At 47.1% G+C, this 12,308-nt stretch overlaps 1 protein-coding gene across 8 annotated transcripts in view; it reads right to left on the bottom strand.

The window, feature by feature from the left end:
• The window catches only part of GALNT7 (polypeptide N-acetylgalactosaminyltransferase 7), a 137,277-nt gene that overhangs the window by 67,027 nt on the left and 57,942 nt on the right, over positions 1 to 12,308 (bottom strand). For all 8 annotated transcript variants that reach the window (XM_059926758.1, XM_059926757.1, XM_059926753.1 and 5 more), the window contains one exon: positions 2,023 to 2,483. In XM_059926758.1, coding sequence (XP_059782741.1) covers positions 2,023 to 2,459 — 437 coding nt within the window. In that variant the 5' untranslated portion in view covers positions 2,460 to 2,483. The remainder of the gene's footprint in view (positions 1 to 2,022; positions 2,484 to 12,308) is intronic.

Here is a 12,308-nt window from a genome sequence, read left to right as displayed (position 1 = left end):
TTTTCAGATTCTCTTCCATTATCGGTTATTTCAAGATACTGAGTATATAGTTCCCTGTGCTATACACTAGGTCCTTGTTGGTTTTCTATTGGTACTTTATATCTTAGCACATTTCTTATACCGAAGAGTGAGCTAGATTTTAAAGTGATTTTAAAACTGGTGTTTTACATGTGTATCTTTTATAAGTAATTCCTGTGCTAAAATCTCCGTGTCCACGCTGAGCTCACCCGGGGACGGCAACCCTGCCTGGGGCCACACTGTCCTGGAAGGGGTGGGGCCGAGGAGGGAGAAGCCCTTTCTAACCGGGCCACCGGGGTAGGACCACAGCTCTGCCATCTCGCTGGGCAGATACAGAGAAGTCACAGCGCTAAGCCTCAGACTTCACATTCACACGTGGGAACGCTCTTGCAGTTTGCTTGTGAGAATCAAATTAGGTCACTTGCAGGAAGTCCTGGCCTGTAGCAGAGAGTCAGTGGTAGACTCTCCCCCCCACCCTTTCCTTCCCCATCACGGTGAGGAGAAGGCCATCGAGAGGTCCTCCGAGAACCCCCCTGGGACAGACGCACGGCCTGAGACTGTCTCGGGGAACTGGGAGGCACTCCAGGGAGGACGGCAGATCCCGTCTGGGGTCCTAAAGCGTCCATGCACGGCAATTCTCGCTCTATGACAACCACCTCAGCCCCTGCCTAGGGAGGCTGCCAGATACAGTACAGGATGCATGGTTAAATTTGGATTTCAGATAAACCACAAGTATTTGTAATGTGTAAGTATATTCCAAACACTATTTGGGACATACTTATACTAAACATTCTCCAGTGTTTAACTGAAAGTAAATCTGACTGAGCATCTTCTATTTTTTTTTTTTTTCTTTCTAAATATGGCAAATCTGCGACCAGGCAAGTCTCTACGTTGACCAGGAATAACTGCTCCCACACTCTCCCTTCACAGTCCCCCGAGATGCTCCAATTCTCCTCTGTACTAGAGGTTATGTCCCTCACCACCCTGGTTCTCTACTGCTTCTCTTTCTTTCTTCTCTGCATATTTCAGGCACCCCCACCTCTCACTCCTATCAAATCAATATAGGAAGGTCCAAAGTCTCTGGAGTAGCCCTCTGGTAGGTCCAGAATTCGACTGCAGGGTCATAAAGGCTGCTGCCGTGGGGACCGTGTGTGTGCGCGCGCCTGCTGTGTGCACTTCTCAAAACAAGGACTGCGTTAACCACCCGTCACAGGGGACACATCTGGAAAGTTTTCTAGTAGCAGTGAATAAAACGTGCACCCGCACAGTGGAAGCTAATGGAAGCTGCTTAGACCCTCTGAGTAGAATCAGTTACTGAGTAAACTGAAAGAGAAAAAGCTTTGAGTTCATTCAATAATCACCATTATCAAAAGTCAGGAGTTGGAAACCCTTTGTTTTAAATCTCACTACACGAAAAGGGCTTGAACGTGAGGGCTACGGTCTCATCTGTCGGAAGGCGCCTTGTGTACAGTACATACTCGGGGGCTTCCGTTCCCAGCTTCAGTGCCGAGGGTAAAAAAGGAAGAAGGCAAACAACCAGCTAGTTCCAGAAGCGTCCCGAGCAGCGTTCCTGTTTACTGTCCCACAGCAAGACAAGGAGCTTGGTGCAGAAGGAAAAACAACGCACCAAGAGAGAAGGCTCTGGTGTTATTCAAACATTGTCAGGTGAACGTAAAGCACTTCATAGCAATAGTTACTTCACGGCCTGGTACAAGCTCGTTTTCTCTCTGCGGACCGGGAACAGAAAGTTCAGACCGGTGCTCGTCCGGGGACCACACTTTGAGCAGCACCGGTAGAGGAGACCCCAGAATTTTATACGCCACACCCTCAGTGAAATAACACAAGTGGGGAGATCTCCCCCTTGTGGCCACTTCGTGGACCATAGGCCCTCTTATTCCCTTGCAGTGAAGGCACAAATATGCTTTGCACCCTAACCATCTAAGTTAAGTCTAGGCATCTCTGGAAACGCGCGCCCAGGTCAGAAAGGGGAGGGGTTGTGCTTACTCTTCTTGTCGTAAGTCACTGACGCTGCGGTCCAGGGAGATCATGTCACTCGCCACCATGTTAAATCCAAACTCTTTAATGCTGGCTTGAACTGCATGTTTGAATTCTGGTCCCAAAACCAACGGCTTGGCTTTCTCTCCAGGGCCACCAACCACTCCGTGAGGCTCGGGCTCTTTGGGTTCAAAGTTACCGAGGACCCCTGGGCGGAGCACAGGATCACGGTACGTGAAAGTCTGAGGCTTAAATGTGAGATACTGCCTCTGCATTATGTCTTTCTGGTTATCTCCTCCAGCATGGCGCTCTTGTTCATGATTGGCCTTGTTTTTTCTTCTAATAGACTCTAAGTCCACTTCTACTCCTTCAACATGAGGCCAGGGCACCACGGGTTTGAATCTGTCATCCCCAGGAGCTAGTCCATTGCCCCCTCGGTCAGGCATGGGGTTATTAACAGCTCTGTCTTCCTACACAAAAGGGAGGGGGATATACAGTGAGTACATGAAGGCAACCACAGCAGAGTTTATGACACCAATTTTCATGTTTTCAAAATAGCTGAGGCAACAATCAAATGGTTTGAAATATGAAACAGAAGCAGGCCATGAATCAGGGCCCCCATTAGAAGGTACCTTTCCCAGGGGGAACCAAGAAGAGACTACTTCCTTGCCTAACCGTTCCAAAACGAAGGGGTGGATGCATTTTTTTACTTCTCCCCTTATAAACACGACTCTCTATCAAAGACCCCTTAATAAAGCACATTGTTCTTTTCTTTCTTTTTCCCTAATTTTCTGGCTGCGCTGTGCAGCCTGTGGGATCTTAGTTCCCCGACCAGGGATCGAACCCATGGCCCTTGCAGTGGAACCACGGAGTCTTAACCACTGGACCGCCAGGGAAGTCCCAAAGCACACTGTTACAGGTCAGAGCAATGAGGTTCTAGGACCTGTGACTAAAGCAGGCACTTAACAGGTCCTGTTGTACAGTGTGGTTTTCCCAGTTATCTGGTGTACGAGGAATAGGATGTTTTGTCGGTCACACAGCCACATGGTGGCAGTGGTGTCAGGCGTCACCCACCCCGAGGCTGGCTTCATGCTCCAAATGCCAGAGGAACAGGGCTGGGATATGCACTCAACAGCCCCCATTAGGTATTTCCTGCTCAGTGAAAGTTTAGCTGAGTTCCAAACTATATAAAAAAAAAAAGCTCTGGTGACTGTAACCGAGTTAGCTGGGGCTTTTAAACCACACCCAGTACCTAAGTTGGCCATGTTCCAGAGGCGTCCCAAGGAAACAGACTCTGTGTGTACGGGTATTCTGGGAGGGGTGTCTCCCTTTCCTCATCCCCTGCACAGATCTTCCCGTCAGAAGTCCTGAGTGCAGGGTGTCCCTGGTGGCGCAGTGGTTGGGAATCCGCCTGCCCATGCAGGGGACACGGGTTCAAGCCCTGGTCCGGGAAGATCCCACATGCCAAAGAGCAACGAAGCCCGTGTGCCGCAACTACTGAGCCCGCATGCCACAACTACTGAGCCTGCGCTCCAGAGCCTGAGAGCCACAACTATTGAAGCCCGTGTACCACAACTACTGAGCCTGCGCTCTAGAGCCCACGAGCCACAACTAGTGAAGCCCGCGCGCCTAGAGCCCATGCTCCGCAAGAAGAGAAGTCACCTCAATGAGAAGCCTGCGCACCGCAACGAAGAGTAGCCCCCGCTCGCTGCCACTAGAGAAAGCCCACGCGCAGCAACGAAGACCCAATGCAGCCAAAAATAAATAAATAAATAAACAAATATTTAAAAAAAAAAAAGAAATCGTGAGTGCTTTTGTTTCTGGGGTGTCACATGTGAAGTCTTTCCTGAATCAGTGCACACCGCCTTGTTTCTCAACATCAGCCTCACCTCCATGGCTGTAAGTATACTGATGTCCGCGTCCCACCCCTCAGACACTGTGATTTAATTGGTTGGGGCAGCAGAATTTTAAAAGCTCTCCAGGCGATTTCAACATGCACCAGGCTTGAGCTCCTCTGGCTTAAAGGGAGCACCTCCAGCTATAACCAGCGGAGGAGGCAAGAGAGAGAGTGTGCAGCTGGGCCGGGGCGAGGTGAGAGGTCAGAACCAGAACCGCAGGCGGCCGGCTGGTCTGCCGCCCGCCTCACGCCAAGACCCCCTGGTTCCTTAAGAGATTCACGAAAGAATCAGTACCCTCCCACTGACATGTTTCTACAGTGTTAGAGCTGTCTCGAAAAATAAAGTAAAAAACGTACAAGAGTGCAGAAGTAAGGCTCCAGGTGTGACGCTGACACGCAGGCTGCCGGCTGCCAGTAGTTTATCTAGAGACGAAAAGGTCTCTTTGGAAAGTCAGCTAATTCAAATGTGAATTTAGTCCATGTTGAAGTTGTGGTAGCGGCCAGCTAAGGATTGACTTGAGAGAGTTCAAAAAGGAATTTAACAAGTTTATCTCTTTGTTTAGGTAATACTATAAGCATGTGATACAAAATTCAAAGGATCGCCAAGGGCGTATAGTGAAAGGCAAGTTTTCCTACGTTCCCTTCCGCAGAGGTGCACACAGCCAGCGCTTCCTTGTGAATCTTCCTAGAGATATTACATGCAGGTATGAACATACGTGTGTATGTATAACAAGAATTTTTTTCTGAACGTGGGACACAGATTTTAATTGACCGATTAATTTTAAAAGGAACCGTAAGACGTTACAACCAGTTCAAAGGTGAATCCAAAGAACAGACAAATATATAAACATCAAGAATACTGCAAAGAATTTACAAATAGAGGCAAAACTGGTAAAACTGGTCAATATCCAGAGAGCAGTAACCAATTGCATTCCACAGTACATGACTGCCTTTTCAATGGACAAGACGCCTGTGCATTACTAGCAGTTTTCTATCATTTCCAGGATGGTAAAACAGCTCAGAGATAATGAAAGGGTGAGATAACACAGAAAGCCGAGTTGGATAATGCACCCCATAATCTTTTTGGTCCATTTCAAAGTTTCTCCACAATTTTCCTCCTGTAGCACAAAACTAAACATAAGATGCAGCACTTCGCCTAACCATCTAATGTGATGCCTTTGTCCAGGTACAGGTGGATAAGCCTTCTGGATCAGGCTTCTGACCACCGCACACCTGAGTCGAGTAGCAGGGACATAGCTGAAGTCTAACCTGTGAGCTCTAAGGGTCAGAGTAGGGCTAGTCTGGAGGCAGGAAGCAGCCTTGCCCGAGATCCGTGTCCCGAAGCGCTGAGGGCTCTGGTGGGAATTGACCCATCCTGAGGAGAGGAAGCCAAGCACGTCTCTGTCACAAGGAGGTAGGCGCAGAAAAGCTGGAGGTGATTCCGGTGATGGGAAAGTGTCCTCTTCTCCACTTATCTCCTGGCTCTTTCCAAAATTATACTCTACAACCGCAGTGTTGTAATAAACAAATTAAAATAGAGAGGTCATTATAAAACTCTCAGATACTGGACTCAAGTTGTTGATGTTGAACCAAGTACCCCACAAAAAAGGAGGAAGACATGGTCCCCCCACTTCAACCTTTCACATCAAGGCTCCAGTGAAGCAGTAACGGGGTAGGTAAAGAATGAGGGGACAGAAAAGGGACAGAAAAGGGACAGAAAAGTACACTGCACAGGTCACCGAAGGTCAACAGAGCATCCGCTGTAGTGCCTAATATTCCACTGGGGGAAAACGGCTTACTGGAAGAACGCGGAACATGGGAGTACGTGAAATCAGGTACCCAAATCGTGAGAGACGTGCTGTGGTTTAGGTGGGTGGGGTCTGATGTGAGACTTGCGAATTTAAATGTTTCTCAAACTCACCCACCTCAACAAGAGAACGTTTCATGGATTCGAACTTCGTGCTCATCTTCCTCCAAAAATTGTTTCGATCTTCCCTTTGTCTAACCTTTGACTCTTTTTGGCCGCGAGGCTTGTGGGATCTTAAGTTTCCTGACCAGGGATCGAACCCAGGCCCTCGGCAGTGAGAGCTCCGAGTCCTAACCACTGGACCACCTGGGAGTTCCCTAACCTTTGCCTCTTGGACTTCTCTGTAGATCTGTTAGGGGCCTGCCTGTCACTCCTCCTCGCTCTGGCATCTCCTCTCCCGAGCGAGGTGCAGGTTCATTTGATCTTTCCTACCCCCGTCTCCTCAGCCCACATCTCACTTCTCATCTCCGGACCCACAGTCAACTGCTTCCCTCAACGTTTCTGCTTGAATCAACCTGGCAGCTAAATTGAAAAGACCCCAGAATGAACTTACCACTTACCCCACGTCACACACCCGTTTCCATTACTGTCCTCCCCACCTCGGGGATGGGAACCACTGCCCGCTCGACGGATCAAACACCAGTCCTACGTTTCATCCCCAGCCTCTTGTTCTGACAGCCTATCAATCCCTGACTCCTGTCAATCCTACTGCCTTGCGTAGCTCCTGAATCCGGCCACTTTCTCGATACCCTCACTGCTGTGAAATGAGATTCGTATTCTATGGCAAGACAAGAAATATTTCAACACAGAAGTTCTTCTCTGCCCCTTGGCCTCCTCTCTCCCCCACTGCGCGCTGTGTGTCTGCATTATGCATCAACCAAACCTCCCCCATCGGCAGAAATACCTGCTCAACCACCAAGAACAACATTCTCCCAGCATCAACACGACAACGCCTTAAAAGATAGCATTCCTTCTTGCCTTGTAAGGGCTCACGTGACCCACCACGATGGCACTTAGATCTGGATCATGTAAACTGTCAACAATACGTCATTGGATGTACAGCCCTCTGTCTCAAAAAACTTATATACCTGTGCCTTGACTTCTAACAGGGAGAACAGGTCTCAGAGCTTTCTGAGATGCTCTTCCTGGGTTATAATCCTCAAATTTGGCTCAAAAAATTTTTTCCATTTCTTTCTTAGATTGATTAATTTTTGGCCAACACTGCCAAGGCCACTCTGCCCTCTTAACAGGAAGACTAGAATAGGAATAACAGTGACGACTGCAAACACTGTGTTCTGAGTGCTTCACGCGTATCAGCCTATTCAATGCCAAGAGTTAGGTTCTGTGATTGCCACCCCCACTGCACAGACAGAAGAGCCAACAGAGAAGTGACCTAACGTCAGGATCAGTACAAGGCAAGGCTGAAACGCGCATCCAGGCAGAGCCCGTGCGCCGGAACCCCGGGCGTTAGTGCTTCTCCTTCCAACGCGTGCGTGCACTCACTGTCTCTCGTCATTACTGTTCTGCACAGCAGCCGGTGTGACTTCCCTGAAATTCAAGTATGAACACGTCCCTTCCCCTGCTTCCAGGCTCCACGCCGGCCCTCTTCCCTCAGGAGAGCAGACACTCTGCCCAGAGCTTTTCCGGCTCCGGCCTGCACTCATCGCTCCACCTCACCCCCTGGGGCAGGAGCAGGAAACACTCCCTGCTAGGGACCTCAGGGTCTCTGCTGCAGTTACTCGAGATGCCATTAGAGTGCCCAGAGCAGCCAGAGACTACGTAACCGAATGGGTACAGCTGTGTTCCCACAAAACCTTGCTTACAAAGACAGGCTAATGGGGATGGATTTGCCCCCAATCCCTGCACTAGACTGGAAGTTCCGTGGAAGGGGAGGGACCACGTCCATGGGATGCACCACTGCACCCCAATGCACGCAATCCTCAGTAAGTATATACTGAATAAATGCATGAATCCTACAATATCTGCCTGACTTATGAGACAGAGTCTGAGAGGGAAAGGGAGAACACGGACAGGGCAAGAGGGGCTTGATGAGACGGAAGCTTCCTAGCGATACTTTATATTCTCTGAAGAGAGGAGGACCTAACTTTATATTCTGTGCACAGTGCTGTATTCTTAATAACGCTGTATAACAGACACCAGAAAAATTGAATTTGCTCACTTCTCAAAGCCTCCATGTCATTAAATCTGAAGGCAAAACCAAATACGAGAATTGTCTGTCTAACCCCAAGTCAATTAAGAATAATCACGTCCAATCGTCATGTTATATGATTCAAAGGATGACTGTAAAGTAGTGTAATACTCAACTCCCCGGAGAGGGAGAACTACAGGCTCCTTCTTCCTGGGAGGGAATGAGAGTCAGCAGCTGCCTTTGTGACTTGCTGGTGTTAAGATACCTTCATAAGCACGAGCTGATTTCCTTAACAGTCAAAATCAATGGATCACTATTGACTAGAAATGGAAAACAGAATCGGGAGATCATCTTCTAAGATCGGTATGTTTGTAAAGGTGGAAATGTACTGAAAAACAGAAACACTAATCACCAGATGGAAATACGGGATTATCAGGAAGCGGGTCAGACTACTCACTTTCCATCTTACAATTTACCAAGTTTCCCCCTCGACCCCAAATCACCCTTACGCACGATATCTTTCCAAGATGGTCATGCCTCGGTAGAAATGATACGAATACAAAGGAATTTAGAGCAAAGGAAAGTAACACAGGCTTGGATCTGAAATTCGAGGTGAGCCTAGAAAGCTAAGCTCATAATGAAGAGCTTCTGCAGCCACCAGATCTCTTGAGAAACCAGCTTTGCTTTGGGACGTGGCCGCCACTAACACCTGCTCGCCATTTGGTTGTCATTCTGCCTGAGCCACAGAGTCTACAAGGTAACAGGTCAAATTTAATTCTACAGCTTAAAGACCCTCTTGATAAATTAGACAAATCCGATCTGCATCCCTTCTCCAGCTGCACTCAATCAATCACTCACTCACCTAGGAGGAGCACAAGACAGCAGGGAGGGAGGGGTGAGAACAGGCAACGAAGTTCAGAAGAAACGGGGTGAGCCTGTGGGCGGGGTGTCCCCAGACTCTCCCCAGCGTGCGGCAGGATGTAGGCATGGGTGGGGTGCTCCAGCCTCGGCAGCCGGTTTCTCTCTGGTCACTACAGCTGGATCCTGAGTTGGCCCAGCCCCTGCTGACATCCTGTGCTCAGGAAGACCACCCACTCTGGCTCCTTTCAGAGGCCTGAGAGTCGACCGCACTGCCCTGGGCGTCGGCGGCCCTTCTGGGGCATGGTGGGCGGGGGGAGGGGAGTGTCAAGTAATCTGCCTGCTTCATCAGGGCTTGAAATGGATACACTCAAGATGAAACAGAGGACTCACCAGTCCTTGAATACGTAGGATGTCCTCCCTTATGGAAAAGGACCCTATTCAAGTACATTTTGAGACCAATGGCAATGCCTCTGTTAGCAGTTACGGCAGAACTGGAAATGGAGGAGGGTCTGGCTTATCAGTGAGAAAAAGCATTACATCCCGACAGAAGGATTATCTGCCCACAGAAACGGACGGACTCAGTAGGGATGCCAAGCACCAGGCCAGGATACAAACCAAAAGGGAAGAGCGTGGAGAAAGCAGCACACCTGACATCACCGTAACTGCTCCACCGAGAGGAACGCAGGTCAGCAACCCTGACGCCACAGGCTCGACCTGGGCAGGTAACCACCAGTCACAGGCTACTACACAGTAAGCCAGGGGGACCGAGGCTTACCCTAGGGACAGTGTACCCCTGGACTGTCTGGAGCTCCTGTTACGTCAGAGCTGCTGATACTGGCAGCCAGTCACCGATGGGAAAGGCAGCGCTGCACTTGAACCTCCTACCAGGTTCAGAGTCAATTAAATGCCACTCCTCCTTAATCAGATGAGCAATACATGAAAGGCAGTATATGATACAGATCTGTCCTGTATTTTGTAATACTGAAGTTAATAGGTGTCCTCTGGACTTCCTGGTGGCCCAGTGGTGAAGAATCCACCTTCCAATGCAGGGGGGACGTGGGCTGGATCCCTGGTCGGGGAACTAAGATCCCACGTGCCACGGGGCAACTAAGCCCGCGCGCCACAAATCCTGAGCCTGCGCACCACAACTAGAGAGCCCGCGTGGTGCCGCGACGAAGAGCTCACGTGCCCTGGAACCCGCGCGACACAACTCCAGAGAGAGAACCCGCAGGCCACAACTGGAGAGACGCCCACGCACCTCAATGAAGAGCCCGCGTGCTGCAATTAAAGATCCTGCATGCTGCAACGAAGACCCCGCCTGTCGTAACTAAGACCCAATGCAGCCAAAAAATAAGTAAATTAATTAATTAAATACATATTAAAAAATATAGGTGTCCTCCTAAAAAGTGGCTATACCACATTTTTGAATACTTATTCATGTTAATAAAGGAGATTTCCATTATAAAAGAGCCTCCTGATAAATCTCATAGTTGTGCGGCTAGTCGAGATTTGTAGATTTGTATTTTTGTGCATATCACATGGTACTCTTAAAGGAAGTGTCCATCTGCACTGGCACAATGATTTTCTGGAGATAAATTTGCGATCTGCCTGACTTATATAATGAGAAACTTTCAGTCTGTACGTAAAATACTACATAGTCAGTAGAAAAGTCTCAACTATTTTGGGGCAACCAACTATGTGAGTTATTGAAGACAACCTCGTGAAGGTTATCTAAAATTAGCTACATTTTCTGAGGCCTGGAGCGGGCTCTCAGTTGATGTTGTCTAGCATCCTTTAGTCCGCTCCCTCTGGAGGCTGCAAGTTCCCTTTTTAAGCAGAAGGCAAAGGCAAGCACTTCATCCCAGCTGTTTCTAATCCATTCAAGGCTTTTCCGCCAGGTCAATGATGAAATCTGGATGCTGGGAGTGGGAAACACTGACCCCTTCCAGCGTTTAACATCATCCAAGAAACAAAACAAGAGTTAAGCAGCTTTCTCCCCACCAGTATTTATAAAAACACTGCAACGTCAGTTTCATTATGTTCCACCTTTGGATAACAATTATGCACTGACAGTATCCCAAGTTATAAATTAGCCAGTGTCCAATTTCCATCGTTTTCTCTGGTTCAAGTAAATACTTCAGTACGTTTCTAATATTTAACATCACTCATACCATTGGACACTGTATGTGGGTACACTTTTCTTCTTGTGTTTGTGGGTGCACCTCTTCATTCAGGGTTTAGGAAAATCACTCTTTAACTGACAAGAAATATTACCTTTATCTCACCAGAACCCAAACTTAATGGACAAGTAAGAATTTCATTATAGGATATACATTTATTTAAACTGTCTCACAGATGAGAGGCAATACTAAAAAGAAAGACTTCTGAAATATTAAAAAAATTCTAATTTTTAAGTTTGATCTCTCTCAACTCTAGATTACTCCAGTGATTAGGTATAGTTTAAAAGTGGTTGACAGGGATATTAGTAAGCGTGGGTAATAAAATCTATCACGTTTCCTCAGAAGCATATGGTACACTTTAAAACAAAACTTAGTTTAACCAAACTAAAATAAGTGATCAAATTGGTTAAAATTATGATAAAAGTTACTTTTTAATAACTATGTCAATGCATTGCATTTTTAAAAAGGTATCAGGGTAAACTGCAAATTCCTTAGTAATAAAAACTTTCCATTTTCAACATATAAATTCAAATTACAACTGGAAAAAGGGAGATTTCACACAAGATCCTTCTCTGCATTAACACTATAATGTCTAATGTTCTATTTTGTAAATGTGAAATTATCATTAAGCACCAGCAGTTCAAGCCAGCAGTTTTGAATGCCCCCCCCCCCACCAATTCTCCCAGGTCCCAAATATTTCTAACACTGTTCTTCCCAAATTCCCTTAGGATCTGTTCACATGTTTCTCCCCAGTCAGACGAGGGCTCTCGGAGGACGGTTATCTGTGTGTAGACAGTAGGTGCTCAATGCGTGCTTCTTCATGGACTGAGCAAATGGGTAACATCTGGGGGGGGTCACATCACCTATTTATTTGCTGGAATATAAACTGGCTTTGCATCCACTGTCTTATGCCACTGCTGGACTTGGTTTAAGTTAGCATTTTGAGAATCCAAATGAGATGACTGAAAACATTACTTTCCCTACAAATCTAAAATTTGAATAATCCTTTTTTTAGTTTCTCTTCTTCAGATCTGAATAAATCATGTCTGCAAGTGAAATTTGTTATTTTATGGAAAACGAGTACTTCATTTAAACACAAGAAAGTAAACCTGCTGGTGTTAGTCTGAGCCTCTAGTGCAATTTATCTTGCCCATGGTCTCCTGCTAAATTTGGTCCTTGTTTTCAAAACAGAAATAAGCTAGAGATTCTAAATCAGGTCAGAAAACGACCAGATAGTACTCAAGAGGGAATACATTAAAAGAAGAAATGGGCAGATAAAGGACCAAAATATACGTTAATGTCTACAAATAGGAAAATAACAAACTGGTTATCCTTTTACAAAAAGCTTTTATTTCTGAGACTGTTTAATGGCCCAGATCAAAGTTATTATCATAGACAACT

Source organism: Balaenoptera ricei, chromosome 6 (assembly GCF_028023285.1).
Source record: "Balaenoptera ricei isolate mBalRic1 chromosome 6, mBalRic1.hap2, whole genome shotgun sequence".
NCBI lineage: Eukaryota > Metazoa > Chordata > Mammalia > Artiodactyla > Balaenopteridae > Balaenoptera > Balaenoptera ricei.
The sequence above is the reverse complement of the archived record's forward strand: the minus strand, read 5'-3'. Positions and strand labels throughout refer to the sequence as shown.